This window comes from Lineus longissimus, chromosome 10, assembly GCF_910592395.1.
Source record: "Lineus longissimus chromosome 10, tnLinLong1.2, whole genome shotgun sequence".
Taxonomy (NCBI): Eukaryota; Metazoa; Nemertea; class Pilidiophora; order Heteronemertea; family Lineidae; genus Lineus; species Lineus longissimus.
This window is the reverse complement of record NC_088317.1, coordinates 1,528,616-1,555,714: the sequence shown is the minus strand read 5'-3', so window position 1 is coordinate 1,555,714 and position 27,099 is coordinate 1,528,616. Positions and strand designations below refer to the sequence as shown.

The window sequence follows — 27,099 nt, the reverse complement described above, 5'->3', positions numbered from 1 at the left end:
ATCAACGTCATCATAGAGCTTAGCAGGGTGGTGGGGAAAGACGTCTAGAGACCCTTCTTTATAAGCAATGATATTTGATGATTGATTATATTGTATTCAATCCTTTTAGCTCTTGTGGTGTATCTGTACTGTAGGTAAAGGTATCGGTTGCCTAAGAAGACATGCTTACCTGAAGAGGCAATGACGAAACAAAAGTAACGGATAATATACTGCGGTATTACGAGTAGTTCATTCTGAGGGGCATGGTATGGCATGTGAGTCCAGGGTCAATGATCTGTCGAACTGCTGTGGAGATATATGCCTGAGTATAGCCTATGTGTACCTCAGACTATTATAAGGTATAAGGGCGTGGCCGGACTGGGGATGACCCAAACTAACTACCAGTGGACCCTCCTCACCAAAGAACAGCTCGAACAAATTTCACAGACGCGTACTAAGAAACGCCATTAAGTATATCTTACAGGAATGGTGTACACTTTTTGTGCTGTATTTCTAGTTAAACCACAACATTGGAGATACTTCGAAAGCAATTACACCATCTCAGACGTGAAAATAGGAACAGGTGTCTACTATTCCTGGTCTGGCAAGGAGGAGAGCGGTAGTGCGTCATGTTCTTGAATACCGGAAATAATCTCATATGTCTGTCTAGTGCGAGCAGGAGACTGTGATATCAAAAGAAACATTATATTGTGAAAAATTTGCTGCGTTTAATTAACTGCTGGTTAATCTGCTCGCTGTGGATTTAGTCTTTCCTTTCATAATTCGCATTTTGAGGATCAACTCGGAAATGAAGAAATGTACGTGTTCCTCCTTGCTTGGTATATATAGTCTCACTCATTATACCCAGGCAGCTAAGAGACGGTTCATTAAGGTGAAAAGATGCATGAAAGGCATGTGTTTAGGCAATTATGAGTTACGTTCTCAGGTGAATTCAATTCTGTTTCGACGGGTAAAGCGAATCTCCAAGCAAAACTAATTTAAAGAGCCTGGTCCAACGTCTTATTCTTGGCAAATTTATATTCGCTGAGGGAAACCATTGCTTATAAATACCTTGTATGACTGATACTTGACTAAATTTCCAAAACTATAAGATATGTATAGGCCCCATGTCTTTATAAACTTACACTATTATTTAGAACTTTGTCATTATCGATTCATAATGCGGCTGTCGGCATAAAGCATCCGAGGATAATGTTACTTTTCTTAGCCGATCAATTCTACTTATAGATTTCTGTTATCACATTTAGCTTTTGTTGGCGTGAAAGTCAAGTAACCGTACATTTATATGCATACCCCACATGCAAAAGAAGTCGCTAATTGAAGGAAATATAACAAATCTCTCTTAACTTGTTTATTACTTCAATCAATTTTTTTCAAAGACTGGTGCAGGAATCATTGCCATTGCCGCATCAAGTGATACACATCGTCAACTTCTTCAAATCAACTCCTGTGCGGTATCCGCTAGTATCCTCCGCTAGTCACTTAATACGTCACGTTGGTACAGCCTTTAGGAGCCGACGAACCTCCGATTCCTTTTCGGGCGGGTCCGTTGTCGTCTATTGCTATGACGTTTGTGCTGTTTAGGTATGTGGACTTTGCGGTGACGAACTTTTGGCATGTGTCGTGTGCGGCGTCTTTTGTGAGGACGTTTGTGTGGTCTAGGTTTGTTGGCTTTGTAGCGTTTGTAATGATGACGACGTGTTTTGCGAGTGAGAAGACGAAGTTTGTGATGTTTATGTTTACGAAGTTTGTGGTGTTTATGTTTGTGAAGTTTGTTAAGTTTGTGGTGTGTATGTTTGTGAAGTTTGTGGTTTCCGTGTTTGTGGTGTTTATGTTTGTGAAGTTTGTGGTTTCCGTGTTTGTGGTGTTTATGTTTGTGAAGTTTATGGTTTCCGTGTTTGTCGTGTTTGTGGTGTCCGCGACACTTATGTTTTGGAATACGATGACATTTTCCGTGGACCTTCAAGAAACCTGGACCGCATTTTCTCTCTGAAACACGAAATAAACGGAAGTTGGTGGTTTTGTTGAGTGATGCCAAGACATTCAACTGACGTATAACATTGCAATGGAATGTCAACCCATACATAAGACTATTATAGTCAGACTTGCACTTGGTTATTGGTGTTTCAACGCGTTACGGCTTTGTTTACTTTGAGGTTGGTTTCCACTGATAGGCGATTTTGCTTGAATCGCACATGGCATGTGCAATCGCAGAAAACAACCCTTTGTTTGGTTGTCAGGTTGTGTGGGGCGTAAAATATGAGTAACAGGGTTGTAATGCACTTGATTGGGAACAACGTTTACGAAGACGTCGCGTCACGTCACGTTACAGTAATGTAAAACCGTCAGAGTTACAATGCATCGTGACGTGACGACGGCCAACACTATGTAAACGTTGTTCCCAATCAAGTGCATGAATCTGTAGTGCGTTGTCGCAATCGCATGAAATTGAAACCTACCCTAACCAAACGTAAGCAAAAACCGCACGACATCATGGAATAGCATTCCGCGAAGATGACGTCACTGCAGCTGCTGCCCTCTATTTCCCCATCGCTGAATTACAGGCAATGTCGGACAAACATGCGGTTTCGTAATGGATTCAGGCTTTCTAACCAGGGCAGTTAGATTCAATCTGGCACATGTCCGAGTGTTGGAAATACTACATAATTGTTCTGAATATTTCTCTCTCTGACTATATGGTATCATTCATGCTAAAAACAATGCAGGGTCAAAGATAATTGACTTTGAAATAAGCTCAAATGCGTAGAAATAAGTGTCGATGTCCGACTGTCACGTGACTAAAACGTCATCAATATCCTATGCAAATGACCTTGTGAGCTATAAATAGTAACTTCGCGGAATGCTATTTAGTAGGGTGCCGTTAATGTAATAAAAAGGTTGTCAAAATATACTAACTTGGTTTATCCGGAACACAAGTCTTGCCATTCCATTTGGAGTTTCGTCTGCATTTATCTGAAAATGAGATCGAGATACATTTCAGCAGTGTGAGATGAAGAGTGCTGAAGTCTGGAAAAGTGTTACAGTTATATTGCCTTTTCAAACATGCGCGCAAAGACATTGAGTAGTCAGTTATGTTGCTCATACTAATGGACAACATATCAATGTTGAAAGTACTAGACGCCATAAAGATGAAGCAAAGACAACTGACTCACTCTGCCTGATGCATTTCTTCTTGTTGAATCGGTACCCTCGCTTACACTTGGCTGTAATAAGAGAAAGCTCTGATTGAGGCATCTGGTTATGGTAAAAGATGTATGTTGTGATTAACGTTGGTAAGTTTGATCAAAGTAAATACGTTAATGTTACTTATTAGGCCTGTGGCCTCCTCAAATAAGGTTCTCTAGAGTTACTAAATGGACATGTACGTGCTAATAATTCAACTTACGTTTGCGTGTACATTTCTTTCCATTCCAGACGAGGTTTTTACCGGGACATTTTGCCTTTGGAACGCAAGTCTCTCCATTCCATCTCTGAGTCTTTTTGTTACATTTCACTAAAAAACATCGAGCACATAACTGAAGGAGATAACGCCATGTTATGTCGAATGTACTCAATTGAAGGAGATACGGTATATAGCAGCTTTACGTAGCGTTCACATCGTAAGAGGCCGGTTTTATACTCATTCACTCAATAAATGGCGAAAGTTGAATGAGAAAAACACTCGAAAATTATGTTTGACTTACGTCTCTTAATGCAACGCATCCCATTCCAAACTTGCCCATGAGTACATTTCCCTGAAATGAAAATACTTCGAGATGTATCAAATAACAAATGAATTAATTTGATTCAATGACAGTATTTTCTAAACGGGAGGCGTTCATTGTGGTCGTGAATGCCGCTTAAAGCCAAGGGGAGCGCCTATGGCCGTGTATCATCAAACAGAATTTCAATATTTCCTTTGTAAAGTGTAGCATGGATCGAAGTCACATATGAAGGAAAAACTGACTCACGAATCAATGAAACTGTAAATTGTTACTCACTCTGCTTGATACATCGTCCTCTGTATCGTCTATATCCTTTACGGCATTTGTGGACTGTTAATAGAGAGAGGAGTAGAGATGAAGAAAGTGGCCTTAACCAGTACATTATTGACAACTCAAAATTGATGACCTCATTATTCATGTCTTTCAATAATAACGCAGGAGATCCAAGTTACATTAAGCGTCGCATTCTGTTCGTACTTACTGTTCCGGACACACCGTCCTTTCCGCTCTAATGTAATAAAGGTTGTCGAAATATACTAACCTGGTTTATCCGGAACACAAGTCTTGCCATTCCATTTGGAGTTTTGTCTGCATCTATCTGAAAATGAGATCGAGATACATTTCACCAGTGTGAGATGAAGAGTGCTGAAGTCTGGAAAAGTGTTACAGTTATATTGCCTTTTCAAACATGCGCGCAAAGACATTGAGTAGTCAGTTATGTTGCTCATACTAATGGACAACATATCAATGTTGAAAGTACTAGACGCCATAAAGATGAAGCAAAGACAACTGACTCACTCTGCCTGATGCATTTCTTCTTGTTGAATCGGTACCCTCGCTTACACTTGGCTGTAATAAGAGAAAGCTCTGATTGAGGCATCTGGTTATGGTTAAAGATGTATGTTGTGATTAACGTTGGTAAGTTTGATCAAAGTAAGTACGTTAATGTTACTTATTAGGCCTGTGGCCTCCTCAAATAAGGTTCTCTAGAGTTACTAAATGGACATGAACGTGCTAATAATTCAACTTACGCTTGCGTGTACATTTCTTTCCATTCCAGACGAGGTTTTTACCGGGACATTTTGCCTTTGGAACGCAAGTCTCTCCATTCCATCTTTGAGTCTTTTTGTTACATTTCACTAAAAAACATCGAGCACATAACTGAAGGAGATAACGCCATGATCTGTCGAATGTACTCAATTGAAGGAGATACGGTATATAGCAGCGTTACGTAGCGTTCACATCGTAAGAGGCCGGTTTTATACTATTTTACTCAATAAATGGCGAAAGTTGAATGAGAAAAACACTTGAAAATTATTTTTGACTTACGTCTCTTAATGCAACGCATCCCATTCCAAACTTGCCCATGAGTACATTTCCCTGAAATGAAAATACTTCGAGATGTATCAAATAACAAATGAATTAATTTGATTCAATGACAGTATTTTCTAAACGGGAGGCGTTCATTGTGGTCGTGAATGCCGCTTAAAGCCAAGGGGAGCGCCTATGGCCGTGTATCATCAAACAGAATTTCAATATTTCCTTTGTAAAGTGTAGCATGGATCGAAGTCACATATGAAGGAAAAACTGACTCACGAATCAATGAAACTGTAAATTGTTACTCACTCTGCTTGATACATCGTCCTCTGTATCGTCTATATCCTTTACGGCATTTGTGGACTGTTAATAGAGAGAGGAGTAGAGATGAAGAAAGTGGCCTTAACCAGTACATTATTGACAACTCACAATTGATGACCTCATTATTCATGTCTTTCAATAATAACGCAGGAGATCCAAGTTACATTAACCCTTTTGCTGCCAAGCAAATTTTTTTTTTTTGAGTCCTCAGTGCCAAGCAATTTTAGGTTAAATTGAAAAAAATTGATATGATCAATTTAAATATTTTTCCTGAGAAAACTATTGGAGATATGTCAAAACAATGCACATGGAAGTTGTTCAGTATGACCTGGACTTCAAATTAAAAATTTTTAAAAGTAGGTCACGCCCTAATTTGCATGCCGCCATCTTGAATAACTAATGAGAATTGAAGATTTTGTAGAATAAACCACTGTAATTTGGAATAAATGTAATAATACAACTAATAAAACTATTTTTATGCATCTGCATGTTTCTTTACTCTTTCCTTTCTAAGTCCATAACCTTGTAAACCCTGAATTTGTATTGCTTTGTAACAAAATTGCCAAGAAATACCAATGCGTTATTTACAGAAATCGAGCAAAATTCTTCAAAATTCAATGATCAGCCATTTACTTTGTAGACCAAAAATTACTACCTATGGTGATATGTTGGGACTAAATTACATACCTTCACTCCCTAGAGCTCCTTTTTAGTGCTACCAGAGAACTAATAGTAGATAGGGGGGTCAGGGGTCCCTATGGAGGGGGCCTGGTATAAAACAGCTAAAATTCAGGGTTTCCTCAACTAAACATGAAAGTTCAAAGTTTCTCAGCCAAATGTCCTGTCATAGAATGTATGTAGCAGTCAGATAACTCTATTCTAATAATTGACAACTGCTTGGTACCTTTCGAAACAGTTCTTTGAATCATGCATGATACCCAATTCATCGAGTACCTGTGATAATGACATCCGATTCGCCATTTTGTGAACTTTTGGAAGTGATTTTCACCCGAAATCTCAGCAAATCGATATATAACATGTACAGTAGAAACGTAGCGTGGTAACTCCTCTACCACGCCATCTATAGGTATATACCATAAACGACGCTAGCAGACGAAAAATCAATGTATTTTCACCACATAGGAAAATTTCGCCAAAATGCGAAGTTGGCAGCAAAAGGAACAAAAGTCATTGTGCAGAAATGCGAAGTTGGCAGCAAAAGGGTTAAGCGTCGCATTCTGTTCGTACTTACTGTTCCGGACACACCGTCCTTTCCGCTCTAATGTAATAAAGGTTGTCGAAATATACTAACCTGGTTTATCCGGAACACAAGTCTCGCCATTCCATTTGGAGTTTCGTCTGCATCTATCTGAAAATGAGATCGAGATACATTTCACCAGTGTGAGATGAAGAGTGCTGAAGTCTGGAAAAGTGTTACAGTTATATTGCCTTTTCAAACATGCGCGCAAAGACATTGAGTAGTCAGTTATGTTGCTCATACTAATGGACAACATATCAATGTTGAAAGTACTAGACGCCATAAAGATGAAGCAAAGACAACTGACTCACTCTGCCTGATGCATTTCTTCTTGTTGAATCGGTACCCTCGCTTACACTTGGCTGTAATAAGAGAAAGCTCTGATTGAGGCATCTGGTTATGGTAAAAGATGTATGTTGTGATTAACGTTGGTAAGTTTGATCAAAGTAAGTACGTTAATGTTACTTATTAGGCCTGTGGCCTCCTCAAATAAGGTTCTCTAGAGTTACTAAATGGACATGAACGTGCTAATAATTCAACTTACGCTTGCGTGTACATTTCTTTCCATTCCAGACGAGGTTTTTACCGGGACATTTTGCCTTTGGAACGCAAGTCTCTCCATTCCATCTCTGAGTCTTTTTGTTACATTTCACTAAAAAACATCGAGCACATAACTGAAGGAGATAACGCCATGTTATGTCGAATGTACTCAATTGAAGGAGATACGGTATATAGCAGCTTTACGTAGCGTTCACATCGTAAGAGGCCGGTTTTATACTATTTTACTCAATAAATGGCGAAAGTTGAATGAGAAAAACACTTGAAAATTATTTTTGACTTACGTCTCTTAATGCAACGCATCCCATTCCAAACTTGCCCATGAGTACATTTCCCTGAAATGAAAATACTTCGAGATGTATCAAATAACAAATGAATTAATTTGATTCAATGACAGTATTTTCTAAACGGGAGGCGTTCATTGTGGTCGTGAATGCCGCTTAAAGCCAAGGGGAGCGCCTATGGCCGTGTATCATCAAACAGAATTTCAATATTTCCTTTGTAAAGTGTAGCATGGATCGAAGTCACATATGAAGGAAAAACTGACTCACGAATCAATGAAACTGTAAATTGTTACTCACTCTGCTTGATACATCGTCCTCTGTATCGTCTATATCCTTTACGGCATTTGTGGACTGTTAATAGAGAGAGGAGTAGAGATGAAGAAAGTGGCCTTAACCAGTACATTATTGACAACTCAAAATTGATGACCTCATTATTCATGTCTTTCAATAATAACGCAGGAGATCCAAGTTACATTAAGCGTCGCATTCTGTTCGTACTTACTGTTCCGGACACACCGTCCTTTCCGCTCTAATGTAATAAAGGTTGTCGAAATATACTAACCTGGTTTATCCGGAACACAAGTCTTGCCATTCCATTTGGAGTTTCGTCTGCATCTATCTGAAAATGAGATCGAGATACATTTCAGCAGTGTGAGATGAAGAGTGCTGAAGTCTGGAAAAGTGTTACAGTTATATTGCCTTTTCAAACATGCGCGCAAAGACATTGAGTAGTCAGTTATGTTGCTCATACTAATGGACAACGTATCAATGTTGAAAGTACTAGACGCCATAAAGATGAAGCAAAGACAACTGACTCACTCTGCCTGATGCATTTCTTCTTGTTGAATCGGTACCCTCGCTTACACTTGGCTGTAATAAGAAAAAGCTCTGATTGAGGCATCTGGTTATGGTAAAAGATGTATGTTGTGATCAACGTTGGTAAGTTTGATCAAAGTAAATACGTTAATGTTACTTATTAGGCCTGTGGCCTCCTCAAATAAGGTTCTCTAGAGTTACTAAATGGACATGTACGTGCTAATAATTCAACTTACGTTTGCGTGTACATTTCTTTCCATTCCAGACGAGGTTTTTACCGGGACATTTTGCCTTTGGAACGCAAGTCTCTCCATTCCATCTCTGAGTCTTTTTGTTACATTTCACTAAAAAACATCGAGCACATAACTGAAGGAGATAACGCCATGTTATGTCGAATGTACTCAATTGAAGGAGATACGGTACATAGCAGCTTTACGTAGCGTTCACATCGTAAGAGGCCGGTTTTATACTCATTCACTCAATAAATGGCGAAAGTTGAATGAGAAAAACACTTGAAAATTATGTTTGACTTACGTCTCTTAATGCAACGCATCCCATTCCAAACTTGCCCATGAGTACATTTCCCTGAAATGAAAATACTTCGAGATGTATCAAATAACAAATGAATTAATTTGATTCAATGACAGTATTTTCTAAACGGGAGGCGTTCATTGTGGTCGTGAATGCCGCTTAAAGCCAAGGGGAGCTCCTATGGCCGTGTATCATCAAACAGAATTTCAGTATTTCCGTTGTAAAGTGTAGCATGGATCGAAGTCACATATGAAGGAAAAACTGACTCACGAATCAATGAAACTGTAAATTGTTACTCACTCTGCTTGATACATCGTCCTCTGTATCGTCTATATCCTTTATGGCATTTGCGTGCTGTTTATAGAGAGAGGAGTAGAGATGAAGAGAGTGGCCTTAACCAGTACATTATTGACAACTAAAAATTGATGACCTCATTATTCATGTCTTTCAATAATAACGCAGGAGAGCCAAGTTACATTAAGCGTCGCATTCTGTTCGTACTTACTGTTCCGGACACACCGTCCTTTCCGCAGTTTATATCCTCGGCGACATCTCACTGGCACTTTGCGGCATTTCCCTTTGATTCTTCTGTATCCTCGTCTGCACCCTGTAATGTTAGAAAACACCAACCACTAGTCAACAAGTCACACAAAGGTTCGCAAACGAAATAGGCAATGGAAAGGCGATGAGGTGACATTTTCTTCAAATCTCATGTACTTACTACGTGGGATGCATTTTCCTCCGACCTTTCTGTATCCAGGTTGGCATTTCTTTCCTGAAATTGAAACAGTGCAACAGACAAGATCGAAAATGGCTTCCAGAGCCGCCTTCACTGAAGAAAATGCAGAAACCTTTCTGGGGATCCAAGGGTAGGCACTATCGAGCGCACGCAAGGACACTTTAGGCCAGTTGAGAGTTACCAAGTGGCACTGGCCGGGTCTCGAGCTCAAGACAAGGATGGCACTGACTAACAACTACTAACAAACAATTAGTATTAAGAGACGCACGTACCCTTTTTACATCGCTTTTCGCACTCAGCTTTTGTGCGGAAGTTGTTACCATTGCCTCCGCAACCACCATAGATGAACTGTAAGCAGGTTCCCGAGCTGGCGTTATAGTAGTACTTCCTGAAGGCCGCCTTGCAGAGACCGGTCTTCTTGGGAAGCTTGCAGACAGACTTTTCAACTGAAATGTTGATCGGAGAGCCTTCATATAAGGAATCCTGCTCCTCGGCCCCATACTTCATTTAACAGAAGTCATTTTTCTCAAGCATTGTTGTAATGAGTCTCTATCGACTTGAATCAAGGCAATTTGGGGTGTCGTACTTTCTGTTCTTGATTGGCACACATCGTCCTCTCCGCTCTAATGTAATAAAGGTTGTCGAAATATACTAACCTGGTTTATCCGGAACACAAGTCTTGCCATTCCATTTGGAGTTTCGTCTGCATCTATCTGAAAATGAGATCGAGATACATTTCACCAGTGTGAGATGAAGAGTGCTGAAGTCTGGAAAAGTGTTAGTTATATTGCATTTTCAAACATGCGCGCAAAGACATTGAGTAGTCAGTTATGTTGCTCATACTAATGGACAACATATCAATGTTGAAAGTACTAGACGCCATAAAGATGCAGCAAAGACAACTGACTCACTCTGCCTGATGCATTTCTTCTTGTTGAATCGGTACCCTCGCTTACACTTGGCTGTAATAAGAGAAAGCTCTGATTGAGGCATCTGGTTATGGTAAAAGATGTATGTTGTGATTAACGTTGGTAAGTTTGATCAAAGTAAATACGTTAATGTTACTTATTAGGCCTGTGGCCTCCTCAAATAAGGTTCTCTAGAGTTACTAAATGGACATGTACGTGCTAATAATTCAACTTACGTTTGCGTGTACATTTCTTTCCATTCCAGACGAGGTTTTTACCGGGACATTTTGCCTTTGGAACGCAAGTCTCTCCATTCCATCTCTGAGTCTTTTTGTTACATTTCACTAAAAAACATCGAGCACATAACTGAAGGAGATAACGCCATGTTATGTCGAATGTACTCAATTGAAGGAGATACGGTATATAGCAGCTTTACGTAGCGTTCACATCGTAAGAGGCCAGTTTTATACTCATTCACTCAATAAATGGCGAAAGTTGAATGAGAAAAACACTTGAAAATTATGTTTGACTTACGTCTCTTAATGCAACGCATCCCATTCCAAACTTGCCCATGAGTACATTTCCCTGAAATGAAAATACTTCGAGATGTATCAAATAACAAATGAATTAATTTGATTCAATGACAGTATTTTCTAAACGGGAGGCGTTCATTGTGGTCGTGATTGCCGCTTAAAGCCAAGGGGAGCTCCTGTGGCCGTGTATCATCAAACAGAATTTCAATATTTCCTTTGTAAAGTGTAGCATGGATCGAAGTCACATATGAAGGAAAAACTGACTCACGAATCAATGAAACTGTAAATTGTTACTCACTCTGCTTGATACATCGTCCTCTGTATCGTCTATATCCTTTATGGCATTTGCGGGCTGTTTATAGAGAGAGGAGTAGAGATGAAGAAAGTGGCCTTAACCAGTACATTATTGACAACTCAAAATTGATGACCTCATTATTCATGTCTTTCAATAATAACGCAGGAGAGCCAAGTTACATTAAGCGTCGCATTCTGTTCGTACTTACTGTTCCGGACACACCGTCCTTTCCGCAGTTTATATCCTCGGCGACATTTTACTGGCACTTTGCGGCATTTCCCTTTGATTCTTCTGTATCCTCGTCTGCACCCTGTTATGTTAGAAAACACCAACCACTAATCAACAAGTCACACAAAGGTTCGCAAACGAAATAGGCAATGGAAAGGCGATGAGGTGACATTTTCTTCAAATCTCATGTACTTACTACGTGGGATGCATTTTCCTCCGACCTTTCTGTATCCAGGTTGGCATTTCTTTCCTGAAATTGAAACAGTGCAACAGACAAGATCGAAAATGGCTTCCAGAGCCGCCTTCACTGAAGAAAATGCAGAAACCTTTCTGGGGATCCAAGGGTAGGCACTATCGAGCGCACGCAAGGACACTTTAGGCCAGTTGAGAGTTACCAAGTGGCACTGGCCGGGTCTCGAGCTCAAGACAAGGATGGCACTGACTAACAACTACTAACAAACAATTAGTATTGAGTGACGTACGTACCCTTTTTACATCGCTTTTCGCACTCAGCTTTTGTGCGGAAGTTGTTACCATTGCCTCCGCAACCACCATAGATGAACTGTAAGCAGGTTCCCGAGCTGGCGTTATAGTAGTACTTCCTGAAGGCCGCCTTGCAGAGACCGGTCTTCTTGGGAAGGTTGCAGACAGACTTTTCAACTGAAATGTTGATCGGAGAGCCTTCATATAAGGAATCCTGCTCCTTTGCCCCCTACTTAACTTAACACAAGTCATGTGATTTCAATCTCTGAAGCATTGTGGTAATGAGTCTCTATCGACTTGAATCAAGGCAATTTGGGGTGTCGTATTTATTGTTCTTGATTGGCACACATCGTCCTCTCCGCTCTAATGTAATAAAGGTTGTCGAAATATACTAACCTGGTTTATCCGGAACACAAGTCTTGCCATTCCATTTGGAGTTTCGTCTGCATCTATCTGAAAATGAGATCGAGATACATTTCACCAGTGTGAGATGAAGAGTGCTGAAGTCTGGAAAAGTGTTACAGTTATATTGCCTTTTCAAACATGCGCGCAAAGACATTGAGTAGTCAGTTATGTTGCTCATACTAATGGACAACATATCAATGTTGAAAGTACTAGACGCCATAAAGATGAAGCAAAGACAATTGACTCACTCTGCCTGATGCATTTCTTCTTGTTGAATCGGTACCCTCGCTTACACTTGGCTGTAATAAGAGAAAGCTCTGATTGAGGCATCTGGTTATGGTAAAAGATGTATGTTGTGATTAACGTTGGTAAGTTTGATCAAAGTAAATACGTTAATGTTACTTATTAGGCCTGTGGCCTCCTCAAATAAGGTTCTCTAGAGTTACTAAATGGACATGTACGTGCTAATAATTCAACTTACGTTTGCGAGTACATTTCTTTCCATTCCAGACGAGGTTTTTACCGGGACATTTTGCCTTTGGAACGCAAGTCTCTCCATTCCATCTCTGAGTCTTTTTGTTACATTTCACTAAAAAACATCGAGCACATAACTGAAGGAGATAACGCCATGTTATGTCGAATGTACTCAATTGAAGGAGATACGGTATATAGCAGCTTTACGTAGCGTTCACATCGTAAGAGGCCGGTTTTATACTCATTCACTCAATAAATGGCGAAAGTTGAATGAGAAAAACACTTGAAAATTATGTTTGACTTACGTCTCTTAATGCAACGCATCCCATTCCAAACTTGCCCATGAGTACATTTCCCTGAAACGAAAATACTTCGAGATGTATCAAATAACAAATGAATTAATTTGATTCAATGACAGTATTTTCTAAACGGGAGGCGTTCATTGTGGTCGTGAATGCCGCTTAAAGCCAAGGGGAGCTCCTATGGCCATGTATCATCAAACAAAATTTCAATATTTCCTTTGTAAAGTGTAGCATGGATCGAAGTCACATATGAAGGAAAAACTGACTCACGAATCAATGAAACTGTAAATTGTTACTCACTCTGCTTGATACATCGTCCTCTGTATCGTCTATATCCTTTATGGCATTTGCGGGCTGTTTATAGAGAGAGGAGTAGAGATGAAGAAAGTGGCCTTAACCAGTACATTATTGACAACTAAAAATTGATGACCTCATTATTCATGTCTTTCAATGATAACGCAGGAGATCCAAGTTACATTAAGCGTCGCATTCTGTTCGTACTTACTGTTCCGGACACACCGTCCTTTCCGCAGTTTATATCCTCGGCGACATCTCACTGGCACTTTGCGGCATTTCCCTTTGATTCTTCTGTATCCTCGTCTGCACCCTGTAATGTTAGAAAACACCAACCACTAGTCAACAAGTCACACAAAGGTTCGCAAACGAAATAGGCAATGGAAAGGCGATGAGGTGACATTTTCTTCAAATCTCATGTACTTACTACGTGGGATGCATTTTCCTCCGACCTTTCTGTATCCAGGTTGGCATTTCTTTCCTGAAATTGAAACAGTGCAACAGACAAGATCGAAAATGGCTTCCAGAGCCGCCTTCACTGAAGAAAATGCAGAAACCTTTCTGGGGATCCAAGGGTAGGCACTATCGAGCGCACGCAAGGACACTTTAGGCCAGTTGAGAGTTACCAAGTGGCACTGGCCGGGTCTCGAGCTCAAGACAAGGATGGCACTGACTAACAACTACTAACAAACAATTAGTATTGAGTGACGTACGTACCCTTTTTACATCGCTTTTCGCACTCAGCTTTTGTGCGGAAGTTGTTACCATTGCCTCCGCAACCACCATAGATGAACTGTAAGCAGGTTCCCGAGCTGGCGTTATAGTAGTACTTCCTGAAGGCCGCCTTGCAGAGACCGGTCTTCTTGGGAAGGTTGCAGACAGACTTTTCAACTGAAATGTTGATCGGAGAGCCTTCATATAAGGAATCCTGCTCCTTTGCCCCCTACTTAACTTAACACAAGTCATGTGATTTCAATCTCTGAAGCATTGTGGTAATGAGTCTCTATCGACTTGAATCAAGGCAATTTGGGGTGTCGTATTTATTGTTCTTGATTGGCACACATCGTCCTCTCCGCTCTAATGTAATAAAGGTTGTCGAAATATACTAACCTGGTTTATCCGGAACACAAGTCTTGCCATTCCATTTGGAGTTTCGTCTGCATCTATCTGAAAATGAGATCGAGATACATTTCACCAGTGTGAGATGAAGAGTGCTGAAGTCTGGAAAAGTGTTACAGTTATATTGCCTTTTCAAACATGCGCGCAAAGACATTGAGTAGTCAGTTATGTTGCTCATACTAATGGACAACATATCAATGTTGAAAGTACTAGACGCCATAAAGATGAAGCAAAGACAATTGACTCACTCTGCCTGATGCATTTCTTCTTGTTGAATCGGTACCCTCGCTTACACTTGGCTGTAATAAGAGAAAGCTCTGATTGAGGCATCTGGTTATGGTAAAAGATGTATGTTGTGATTAACGTTGGTAAGTTTGATCAAAGTAAATACGTTAATGTTACTTATTAGGCCTGTGGCCTCCTCAAATAAGGTTCTCTAGAGTTACTAAATGGACATGTACGTGCTAATAATTCAACTTACGTTTACGAGTACATTTCTTTCCATTCCAGACGAGGTTTTTACCGGGACATTTTGCCTTTGGAACGCAAGTCTCTCCATTCCATCTCTGAGTCTTTTTGTTACATTTCACTAAAAAACATCGAGCACATAACTGAAGGAGATAACGCCATGTTATGTCGAATGTACTCAATTGAAGGAGATACGGTATATAGCAGCTTTACGTAGCGTTCACATCGTAAGAGGCCGGTTTTATACTCATTCACTCAATAAATGGCGAAAGTTGAATGAGAAAAACACTTGAAAATTATGTTTGACTTACGTCTCTTAATGCAACGCATCCCATTCCAAACTTGCCCATGAGTACATTTCCCTGAAATGAAAATACTTCGAGATGTATCAAATAACAAATGAATTAATTTGATTCAATGACAGTATTTTCTAAACGGGAGGCGTTCATTGTGGTCGTGAATGCCGCTTAAAGCCAAGGGGAGCTCCTATGGCCGTGTATCATCAAACAGAATTTCAATATTTCCTTTGTAAAGTGTAGCATGGATCGAAGTCACATATGAAGGAAAAACTGACTCACGAATCAATGAAACTGTAAATTGTTACTCACTCTGCTTGATACATCGTCCTCTGTATCGTCTATATCCTTTATGGCATTTGTGGACTGTTTATAGAGAGAGGAGTAGAGATGAAGAAAGTGGCCTTAACCAGTACATTATTGACAACTCAAAATTGATGACCTCATTATTCATGTCTTTCAATAATAACGCAGGAGAGCCAAGTTACATTAAGCGTCGCATTCTGTTCGTACTTACTGTTCCGGACACACCGTCCTTTCCGCAGTTTATATCCTCGGCGACATCTCACTGGCACTTTGCGGCATTTCCCTTTGATTCTTCTGTATCCTCGTCTGCACCCTGTAATGTTAGAAAACACCAACCACTAATCAACAAGTCACACAAAGGTTCGCAAACGAAATAGGCAATGGAGAGGCGATGAGGTGACATTTTCTTCAAATCTCATGTACTTACTACGTGGGATGCATTTTCCTCCGACCTTTCTGAACCCTTTTTTACATCCGCTTGCATGAGGTATGCACTTCCCTTTGTATCTTCTTGTTCCAGGAGGACACCTTTTTCCTGAAAATCAGAAGTAAGCTTGACATCTGACTCGAATTAACTAGAGTCGGAGATGTCATGGCGCCCGATTCCGTTGCCAGCTCACAGGAATGATGTTTCAAGTTCACAGCAAGTAAATTACCAATAGGTAACTGAAGAGCTTGCGAAACCCACTTTTGATTAAGACTTTTCCTATCAGTAACCATGACAATCGGGGTACTGACCTACACACTTCCTGCCATTCCATCTTCGGCCGTTTTTGCACATATCTGAAAATCAGATTGGTAAACCACCTTATTGTCACGGGCGTTTTATTTTCGTGGTTCTAGGGAACAACATCGTTTCGCGGACTTCTTGTTTCAATCTTTGATTTAGACAATCATTGGCATATTAATACTAGTTTCAGCTGTGGTAAGAACGTGCATGCATTGTTTTCTTCCAACATGAAATGAACAGACCAGAGAACGCTCTACTTACTCTGTGGGACACATATCTCTCCGTTGAACTTGGTTCCTCGCCCACAATGAGCTGCGATTAAAAAAAACATTTTGGATTTTTTTTTGGCACGGCAATCATTTACGAATACGCTTACGAAGCCACTGTACCATTTATTGCACAAAGATATAACATAATTCCCAACAATGCCAAGGACAAAGCTAATTTTGATAAAATACGGTACGTGGAGGTACAAGTTACAAACTGAACACAATTGATTTAAGTCTCTGATAAATCTTTGCGCTCTGCGTAATCTAACGGTTAAAGACATATTTTTGAAATTTATATCGTAGCTGGAATGGAAGAGGACTTCTTACTTACGTTTCTTGACACACTTTTCTCTGCGCCAAACAAAACCAGTCTTGCATTTAGCTGTGACAAAATTCGAACATACTTTGAAAACTTTCCACAGAGAAAACGATAGTTAAAGATTCAAATTCAAATTCTGGTCGGAAATTTGATATTAAATTTGTCTTTTAAATAAATCATTGTAAAGATTGATTCACTCAAGGAAGCTGACTGTTCAACGGTAATCAGACGACTGTCGTCTTTACGTCTAGGTCTTGCCAATGAGTACTAGGTCATCAAGGAAAAAGATCAGTTGTTTCCATCTCGGCACCAGTTGTTATTATACACTCCTCCTCTCGATATTTCAAATTTCAATTTTTGATGACACCAAACTTACATTTCGTAACGCATCGTTTTCCGTTCCAAACCATATTAGTTCGACATGCAGCTGTAAGGGGGAGAAGGGGGAGACAGTTATTACTGTATTGAGTAGATATTGATTAACTGAAATTTTCGCGGGGGTTTCATTTTCGCAGAATTCGCGAATAAATCTCGCAATGCTGTTGCACTTACCTTATTTTGCCCCTTACCGAGCTCGATGTAAGAGATTTTAAAGGCCTATAGCCTAATACACGGCCTATTATCTTCGTCGAAGCCCACTCACATCTCCACTGGCATAAATTCCCATTATTGCACAGTCTTATCAAAGGGAAATCTCGATAGAATCGACCCCCCACGAATCACCTTTCAGAGTGGTCGCTCGGCCTGAACCAGCAGGGAAAAATAAACGCTTGGGTTGAATTCTTTTTACGGTTGGGGCAAAATAACGAAATGCACATGTTGATCATTGTCATGATTCATAGGATGTTAGGTGGCTTTTTAAAGAAACTGCGACGATTTTTTGGGAAAACTCACCGTGGTAGATGCACCGTTTTCCGTCCCAACGTTGCCGTTTTCCACAACGACCTGTGAAAATCATAATACATTATTGAGATTGCAGCTCAATCCCAAAACCACCCTCCACTTGATATTTCATTGTTAGAGAAACCCTTGCCTTTATGATATGATCTAAATCTGTGCTATCCCTGACCCGCCCCACCCCACCCACCCCAGTTTGAATCGGGCATATCTTTTCTGCGTCGCCCAAACGTTCGTTCGTGCTCAACGGGACTTTTTTTCAGGGTACCAGACTGCCTTTCACACTGCTATGGTCAAAAAGCGATCGCACTGCCATCTTACAGAAATTTCCAAAACTATCATTGATTAAGATTATGAACATACAAAATAGCAGGGACACACAGCGGCCTCGTGGCCTAATGGATAAGGCGTCTGACTTCGGATCAGAAGATTGCAGGTTCGAGTCCTGCCGGGGTCGATTTTTTTTTGTTCACAATACCTACCTTGTTTTTTCTTTCGTTTTTCAGGTGTTTTTTTACTTGTATTTATTTGCTAGGTTGTCATATGAGGCGCTTCCTCTCTTATACCATTCATATACTTACTCTGTCTAATACATCTCCCATTGACTCGCTTGTAGCCCTCCTTTTTGCAAGGCTTGGAGACTATAGGAACACATCTTCTGAGCTTTCTATTGTAACGTTTGCCTTGCCCACATCTCGCTGAGAATCGAGAAAGTGATTTAAACGTGTCTCTTGCCAAGAAATACGAAGGACCAGCACAGATCACAGAAAACGTAATAATCATCGTTTGAGTGTTTGGAAGAGATTGTTTTTGATTGTAGAATTGTGTGACATAAATGTTTACTGTTACGTAAGTATCGATGAATTGGATGATTAGTATCTCGCCGGACTCGTGTGCACCCACGTGTGATTTCGGTTCCGCGTTGTGAAAAATTCATGCACGCTGTACGTCGTTAAAGATATACTTCACAAGTCAATATTCATCATGTTGACACGCCTGGTTACTGCATAGCGGGTGTTTATTCATGTTTTCTTTTGCCACCAGTAAATACAATGTACCCGAACGGCGTACCCCTTTATGAAAGCGTCTTTATTGAAACTTACGATTTGGCACGCTAATCCTACGACATTTGCCGCGTATCCGTTTATATCCAGGTTTGCAAGGTCGCACTGGTGGTCGAACATCAACGCACCTCTTACCATTAAATCTCTGACCTTTTCTACATTTGACTAAAGATGTAAAGCAGAATATTGTCACTGGATTGTTATGGTGAAACTTCTTTAAGAAAAAAAAGGAGAACGAGAATCTGCAGTGACGGCGATGATCAGGACTCTGGGGGCCGCCCGTCATGGGAAATGATAATATTGTAATGCGCATCTATACCCCGTTTAACTCAAAATCGTACAGCGTTCTTGTATTGATTGGACTGATGGTTTTCGAGGTCTTCTTGGAGAGTTTGCTCTTACTGGCCGGGCCGGTGTAACATCTGTGGTTGTTTCCCATGTGTCAGTGTTTCCAAACAATAGGCAGCTATAGAGAGACCATGACTTTTCAATAGGGGGAAACACAGAAAAACTTGTCAATCTATCTTTTAGCGTTCCCAAACAATGAGGGGAAACACTCAAAAATAGAAACACTCAAAAACATTACACCGGGTGTCATTGGTTGGTACGATTACGCTCTGGGCGATCAGATACCGATGGAAACTTACTTTTATTTGGCACGCACTTGTGCCCGTTCCATTTCTTGTACTTCTGACATCGACCTTGGAAGATGCAACGCTTTCCATTGAATACAAAACCCTTTCTCTTGCTGCATCTCGCTGGAAACAATGAAAGAGAAATAACCTCAGCCAGAGTACCAAACAGGAAAGTCTCGGCCAATTTTGCTCCCGGAAATCGACTCATGAAGTAAAAGAACTTATGATGACGCTCTGCAAGATGCCTATACAGTTTTGCAGTAACTGCTTCTATCAGTGTGTTGATGCCATGAAACACGTTAAGATGAAGGGGAAGAAGAAATCCCCCTATACTCACGCAGGCGAACACAGCGGTTCCTTCTCCAAACTTGTCCTGGTTTGCATTTGGCTGGCGAAAAAAAGACAAGTGGTATAAGCTATACGGTGATGCCAAGGTTTCTTTAGGTACTGAATTACTCCAAATGTTGACCAGCAATCAGAAAGGTTATTAGCCTGCCCGGACGAAAATTCACCATCACGAATCCAATGGAACATAACATCCAAAGAACTCGTAAAATGTTGGGTGATATGACATAATGGGAACTGGTATGGCATTTTGGCGTATTAGATATTCGTCGAGATGGCACGACAACGTGCATATAGTGGTTTCCGTTCTTTTACTTACATTTGCTGACGCATTTCCGTCCATTCCATATGTTTCTTCCCTTGCATTCCGCTGGAAATGGATTTAGAGATTGATTCAAAGCGATCATATGAATCGGCGATTTTTGCTAAACCTTCCTTTATCTGGTCCAGTGGCCTCAATACCTTCCCGGCTTATTTTTGTATAATCCCACACTTTTGATTTAATAGATGGCCCCATATGCAAATCACACCTGCTGAAAAGGCCCCTTATGTTAATGAGTATGCCCATATATAGAAAGAACAAAAAATGCTATTTCTCCGAGGTCGCTGCAAAGTTTACCCATTTAACCCGGCGAGGACCATCTCCATATCAACCACGACTTTCAGGAAAAGTTTCGAGGTCATCCGATCTGAACTGACGGAGGAGATGTGTGACAAACTATTTCAGCTCTACGTCCATTATAGTAGTGATGTGCGGTGGCTTTGGAACGCGCATAATGTCTTTAACAAATGTACCTGGTCTTATCTCGTCTTGCCATACATAGTTGACGCGAGACACATGATTATACACTGCATGTATTGCGTTACAACTCAATGGATATGGCCGTACCATGTCAATGTACATAGCATGAGAGCGTTACACTCGAGAATTATTGGTGGTAAAAATGAAATTATCTTACATATGCTAACGCAGATCCTTCCGTTGAAGTATTCTCCTTTAGAACACCTCTCTGCAATGTGAGAAATCATAAAGATGATGTACTTGTTCTTCGTTGTTCATTGTTAAACCATAAAACAGAAAAGTCAAAAGATTTCCCTACCTACGAAACCAGTTGTGCAAACTTGTGATATGGTTTAATGCCGGTGTGCAAGGGATAGTAGTCCTAGGGCTGATAGTCCGTGTAACAATAGCCCGCATGACCTAAATGTTTTGGTTAGGGTTAGCGGTACAATAGATCATGCTGCTTAATTGATCAAATACAATGCTACCGGACTATGACTCCAGGGGGACTATATCCGCTGTCACACCGGATAACCCACTTTCATCTCTATTGTTACGGCAGCTTAATATACAAGCCTTCTCTGCATGTGAGCCCTAAATTTCATACCAGCTAAATGAGGATTCAGTTATTACTGAAAGCATCATTGCTACGTGCAAGTGCATAGATCAACATCTACTCACGTTGTCGGACGCACTTCTCACCGTTCCATGCGTGATACCTCACGCATTCGACTGAAAGACAGTAAGGAAAATACATAGCATATCAAAAGGAAGCGAAAGGTTAATATACTAACCTGATGATTTGGATTCAAACTGTTAATATTGTGTCAAAATGGGCAGGGATCGCAATCCGTACGAACCACGAAGTACAAAGGCAGAGGCTCATCAAGCCATGTGCTTCTCTACTGCTGGTCAGCCCACGCGTCATGAGTCATGGTCACGGAGTTGGTGAAAATGGGAGGTAAGCAGCGCATTAGTCTATAAAGTCATCGGAGAAAAGATCGGGCGAGTCCATGTAGCCCGTATTCATTCGATTGGGCATGTGAGAATCATTCACAGTTGGAATTTCATTCGCTTCTTGACACAGGCCGAGTATTCACGAGAACAGGTAGTGAAGACCTTGTGTTAAGATGATTCGCTGCATCTATTCATGAGATTGTTCTCAGATTTGCGATAGGCAGCCTCCAATATTGAAGTTCATTCCATACACCGGTTAGGCCTACAATGTATCGGCACCAGCCAATCACCTTGCTTCAGTTGACTTACTTTGGCGTGTACATTTTCTTCCGTTGAAGACGTGGTACTTTTTACACTTTGCTGGAAATATTAATTACAAGAATATTTTATAAATTATCATGCAATGTACCAGAACTTAAATACATAAAAATATGGTTTTGTACGAAAGAGACACAGACCTTTTCATTCAAGTTGGCGTGAATCGAACAGATACATATTTTTAGAGAGGAAATATTTAAAAACACTGAAATCAAATGTTGGTTTAGTTGATTCAGCCATTAACGGTGGACAACAGTTCCATCCGAGTGAAATGATCTCAGCAATTGGTATTTTACTTACGCTTTCGTACGCACTTATTGTTGACCCGTACCATTCTACCTTTGCACAGAGCTGAAATAATTTCATATTTAAGACAGTCTAAGCCAAGGAAAAAGTTCCATCAGTGAAGGGTTTCGCAGCGGTTTTCTGGTCCTGAGACCATACTCCTTTGATTAAGCTCTGAAGGTCACCATAAATTTTGCCTTTATTCCAAGATGGACGCCGATATCCAAAATGGCTGCCGAATAAGACATTGGATTCTCTTCTTTAGTGTAAAGTTATTTCTTGCACTGCCAGTTCAGGCATGCTGCTACTTTACCAAAATAACTAGCTTATCCAGTCGAAACAGCACACAGGTGTCACACTGACGATCGTGAGATTTATTCTTACATGTTTATTAGTTTCAACAGATTGCAATACTGAACAAATGTGAAATTTATTCTTACATGTTTTTTAGTTTCAACAGATTGCGATACTGAGCAAATGTTCCTCTTTACAAACCACATCCTGATGTAATTCAATTTTTAAAGCGAACGTATGGTTTGATTTGATACTCACATTTGGGGACACACTTTTGGCCATTCCAAGTCATTTTCCCTTTGCAGTTCGCTAAAAAAGACGACGATATTGGTTAAGGGAACCATCTTACGTGCATGCACGAATTCTTACTGGTACGCTACTAGTCTAGACGGCAGCAGGAAGGTTGTGTTTATACTCGAAAATACTTCAAGTACTTTTACTTCTGATTTCAGGCCTTGAGACATCTTTCACTTGACGTTTTGGAAAAGCAGATGGACATGGTGCATGGACACTCTCCCGTGACATAGATTTTCAACTTTGAGCAATATCAATAAGAATAAACCTTACGTTTCACTATGCATCTGGTTCCGTTCCAAACCTTGCCATGGTCGCATTTTTCTGAAATAAGATATTTGTTGTACCTTTTACACACCGGAAATATTGCACCTGAGCAATTGGTCGTAAAATCTTGGTTGCAACTTCTGCCAATCATGGTGCTGGTTCAAAGTCCTCAAAGAAGTATTTGTTTGAGGAAAGGTTTGGGCCAAGAGAGGCTATAGTGGCCCGTAACGCTTGGCAACCATGAATATAAGACGGAGTTTGCCCACATCTTGCCATATCAACTGCAAAGTAATTTCATCCGTAAAGATAACTTACTTTGGGCTCCGATGGCGATATTTTTACAGGCCTTCTTGGATTTCTTCAGGCCTTTTCCTAAAGAAAGAACGTGTCGTCAATATCACCTCAGTCGATATCAGTTGATGTGTGTGTGGGCGTCTCATGATTATCAGAAAGCACGATTTTTTTCATGCCAATAGATCATTATGAGTACTTCTATCTATACTGGAATACATTGTAATTGAAATTTATGCATTTTTTACATGCATTGAGGAAACAAAAATGTATTACTTTCGGCCGAACCGTTGCTCAAAATCCGGTCGCCGTTTGATGCATACCTTTTCCATCGGGATGCGATTTGCTTGCCCTAAAATGATGGGTCAATTTGTTCATTGGTGAGACACTGTGGTGGCCTTGATGGACGACAGTCTTATGGTGAGTCACTTTGTGCATTGGTGAACGACTGTGAATGCCTAGAAGGACGGCAGCCTTTCTGTGGTGAGTCACTTTGTGCCGCATTGGTGGACTCTCAGTGCCTTGATTGACGCTAGCCTTCCCGTGATGGGCGCCATGGATGATCTTTTTGGGTATTGGTAGGACACTCCGTCGGATTTGATGTACGCTGGCTACTTCATGATGAGTGGAAGCCATTGGAGTGTACTTCAAAGCTAAATATCAAGGGGAACTAATCAAGGTAAAATCATGCTTAGGAAAAGGTGACCATTGTCTAACTCGCCGCGACATGAACTGCTTTACAACGGTCTATGCTACTTTAAGGTCAAGTACATTGGTGAAGATTGTTTACATTTGGTCCGCGGAAAATAATAGTTGAGACACATCTACACACACGCCGCATTAGCGATAACAGAATACAGTAGTATTCCCTCTTACTCGATCTTATGGATGGAATAGAAAAATTTGAAATTCTGATTTGTGTGAGATAACTAAACGACATCACGTACCGTGGGTGTTGTTTGGAAGGCATAGTAATGCAAAACATAGTGTTCCTAAGAAAAGTAACGTCCGCGACATGGTGCCGCCGACCAGGCTGTCTGAAGAATTTTTCCTGAAATGATGGGTAGGGTCAAACAACAGTTATAGCAAGAAAAATACTAGTCTATTTCACGAGAAAATGGCAATCTGATTTGACGTAACTTCAGCTTCAAGCCAACCACGCTAGCGGAAAATCTTGACACCCAAACACCAACTGAGATCACGCACATTTTCGTGTGGCAGCGACGCTCGGCGCGTTCGTAGAATCAAGTAATTTGGACATAAACATATGGCATGACATACGTTGCAATATGCACAACGCACATTCACAATCAGTTTCCGAATAAATATGTTCGCAAAATATTAAAATGACAAATTTGCGCCCACATGGAATGAAAAATGATCGAAGATTGCATAAAAAATTGAAAACATGGAATGAATATAAGTCTTAACGAAAAAAAACGTACAAAACATTATTGAATAGATATTAAAAATATCGAATACATAACAGACATTATTGCATGTAAAATTGCAAACATTGCATAAAATATTAATATTGAAAGAAAAAATATGATTATTGAATTTGCAACGTATATCCTGCCATATTAACATCATAGATACATCGAGTCTGAACATCAATATCGTATATTTTACCATTTTTGACACACATGCTGTACACGAAGATGATCGATTCCTATTGATAATCGAAGAAGGCTTGATGGACACTTATGCCTAACGAAAAACCACTTCTATAGACAAAACCATGCGGCACATTTCAACTGGGTAATTGGCAAATCTGCTTCGCGTCTGTACAGCCAACTCTCAACGAAAAAAATAGGTGATAGATCGCTCATCTATTGTTAATGACAACGATTTTAAGGATGAATGGTCCTTCTTAAAACTGTGTTGCCATCAAATAACATAGGTTATACGCACTTTTTCTGGAAATCATATGATATCGATCGCGCTTAGAGCCTCAAGCGATGCGGACATAACATTTATGAATGGACTAAACCAACGGAGTCAGTTCATGGTAGACTGATACTATATAATGATAGATGAAATGACCTAGCCCTATATTGAGATGGTTCTATCATATCACGATAGTGTATGGCCTGCTAGTGTTCTGGACAGTAACACGTGCCGACACGAACGCTATGAATACCAGTGGAGATTAATTTGGTTCATAACTGTACACGCCCCAATAACTAAAATTACATGACAAATACCTACTACAGTCAGGCCTATGGATTTGTCAATTTCATGAACCAAAGTAAATTATTCACATCAATTGTCACACCTATTGTTTAAACCTACCTTGTTCCTTGCTATTTTCATAAAGTTATCCAATGGTCAATGGCTCGTGCAGTTAGACTGCCATTGTGTGATGGGAGCAGGCTTTCAGAATGCCGGAATTGATTCCGCCCAATTACCAAAATGCGACTGGTGGATCCATATTGATTTCATATAGAAAGATTGACAAGAACCAATTAGGCGTCTGCAGGTCATTCTGTGCAGTTTGACCTTTTTGTGTGTATGTTCCTAACATATCATTCGGTTCCTGCATTGGTTTTTTGGGGGAATCTAACATGAAACTCAAGCTTCACAAGCATTTAAATGAAATCGTTTCATCTTAAAGAAGGCAATTTTTGGTGAAGTTGAGTACAGGGCCCGTCACTTTGTCTGCAGATGCGAATGATACTTTGTGTTTGGTAATGGACAACAGTATAGCAGGTCATGTTTTCCGTGTACTCATTGGCATACGTCTTTCCTTCTAATCGAATAAGTATGCTATCATCGCTGTTTACCATGGTCTCTGGCGGGATGTCAGTACCCCTGTCACAGGTTACAATATTGTGGTGATATATCTGGGTCTTTGGGTTTTTGCAGCGGTCACAAATAGGTCATTGTTAAGTAGGCCTACACGCCCAAAATTATTCTTTCTCTGCAAGGACGAACTCCGTGCACCACGCATCCATCGTCATAATTTTCACTGATTTTTTACTGGACACCGGCAACATCTATGCATTTATGCATCATATGCCTGCGGATGAGTAATCATGAAATTGTATACTAATTGTAAACTAATTTATGGGAAAATCTAAACAAACATACGTGGAACACTTCGTTGACCAATGAAATATATACATCTGTTACCAATTATTGTTGCTCTTGTTGGTTGTAATTGCCCTTATCAAACAATATTGATACTTCAAGCCATTTCTGGGGGGTTTTTTTCGTTTGTGAAGGACAGGCCCATATGAAGGCCAGAAACAAATTATGGCCTACCCAGGTGACCCAAAAAATACCATTTAAGTACTACTTTATCGACCCGACGCGTGCGCTACGTGTGTATGTGGTCGCCTGCGGGTCTCCCAGCGTGACAGGGGTCGAAGTAGCCTGCTCTTTAATATCAGTCCATTCATTCTTTCGCTGTTTACAATGTTTAAGACTTTTGAACGCGAACTAATGGTATGATTTCTTTGAGTCACGTTACCAGCAACGCCCATCGCCCTCAGATGAACGGGCTTACGCAGGCGGGAGTCTGGCCTCTAGTTTACGCATGCGTACACTGGGAGGGAGTACTGAAAAATTGGGACTTCTGCGTACGTATGATCTGCCACGGTGAGGGACAGTGCCGTTCGAGGTCTGTAAGCTTGTGAGGAAGCTCAGCAACGTCTAAGGCATTCTGGGTTGATTTGCTGTGGTCCATGA

At 40.5% G+C, this 27,099-nt stretch overlaps 1 protein-coding gene and 1 non-coding gene across 2 annotated transcripts; one reads left to right on the top strand and one right to left on the bottom strand.

Moving 5' to 3' along the window:
• Nucleotides 1-1,346: 1,346 nt before the first annotated feature.
• On the bottom strand, nt 1,347-25,769 carry LOC135495023 (zonadhesin-like). The gene is made up of 67 exons (XM_064783412.1): nt 25,702-25,769; nt 24,354-24,457; nt 23,730-24,059; nt 23,431-23,487; nt 23,122-23,172; nt 22,813-22,863; nt 22,276-22,326; nt 21,967-22,017; nt 21,382-21,432; nt 20,879-20,929; nt 20,239-20,289; nt 19,912-19,962; nt 19,587-19,697; nt 18,979-19,104; nt 18,457-18,573; nt 17,873-17,923; nt 17,355-17,405; nt 16,991-17,041; nt 16,652-16,702; nt 16,399-16,443; nt 16,088-16,195; nt 15,872-15,973; nt 15,667-15,720; nt 15,370-15,420; nt 15,072-15,179; nt 14,839-14,907; nt 14,582-14,638; nt 14,189-14,362; nt 13,899-13,952; nt 13,683-13,784; nt 13,478-13,531; nt 13,181-13,231; nt 12,883-12,990; nt 12,650-12,700; nt 12,393-12,449; nt 12,000-12,173; nt 11,710-11,763; nt 11,494-11,595; nt 11,289-11,342; nt 10,992-11,042; nt 10,694-10,801; nt 10,461-10,511; nt 10,206-10,262; nt 9,822-9,995; nt 9,532-9,585; nt 9,316-9,417; nt 9,111-9,164; nt 8,814-8,864; nt 8,516-8,623; nt 8,283-8,333; nt 8,026-8,082; nt 7,761-7,814; nt 7,464-7,514; nt 7,166-7,273; nt 6,933-6,983; nt 6,676-6,732; nt 5,352-5,405; nt 5,055-5,105; nt 4,757-4,864; nt 4,524-4,574; nt 4,267-4,323; nt 4,002-4,055; nt 3,705-3,755; nt 3,407-3,514; nt 3,174-3,224; nt 2,917-2,973; nt 1,347-1,989 (listed from the first exon to the last, which is right to left on the bottom strand). Exons 2-67 carry the CDS (start codon nt 24,421-24,423, stop codon nt 1,508-1,510), a joined length of 5,415 nt encoding a protein of 1,804 aa, XP_064639482.1. The 5' UTR covers nt 24,424-24,457; nt 25,702-25,769; the 3' UTR covers nt 1,347-1,507.
• On the top strand, nt 18,260-18,332 carry Trnar-ucg (transfer RNA arginine (anticodon UCG)). The gene has a single exon. It is a non-coding gene; the product is annotated as a tRNA-Arg (tRNA).
• Nucleotides 25,770-27,099: the final 1,330 nt, after the last annotated feature.

What these genes read in the sequence shown, in the direction of transcription:
- LOC135495023 (XM_064783412.1), bottom strand. Translation starts at nt 24,423, where the DNA reads ATGTCGCGGACGTTACTTTTCTTAGGAACACTATGTTTTGCATTACTA. An exon ending in TATCGCCATCGGAGCCCAAA is followed by an intron (nt 23,173 to 23,430) that starts GTAAGTTATCTT and finishes ATCTTATTTCAG; the next exon opens with AAAAATGCGACCATGGCAAG. An exon ending in GAATGGCAGGAAGTGTGTAG is followed by an intron (nt 16,196 to 16,398) that starts GTCAGTACCCCG and finishes TCTGATTTTCAG; the next exon opens with GAAAAAGGTGTCCTCCTGGA.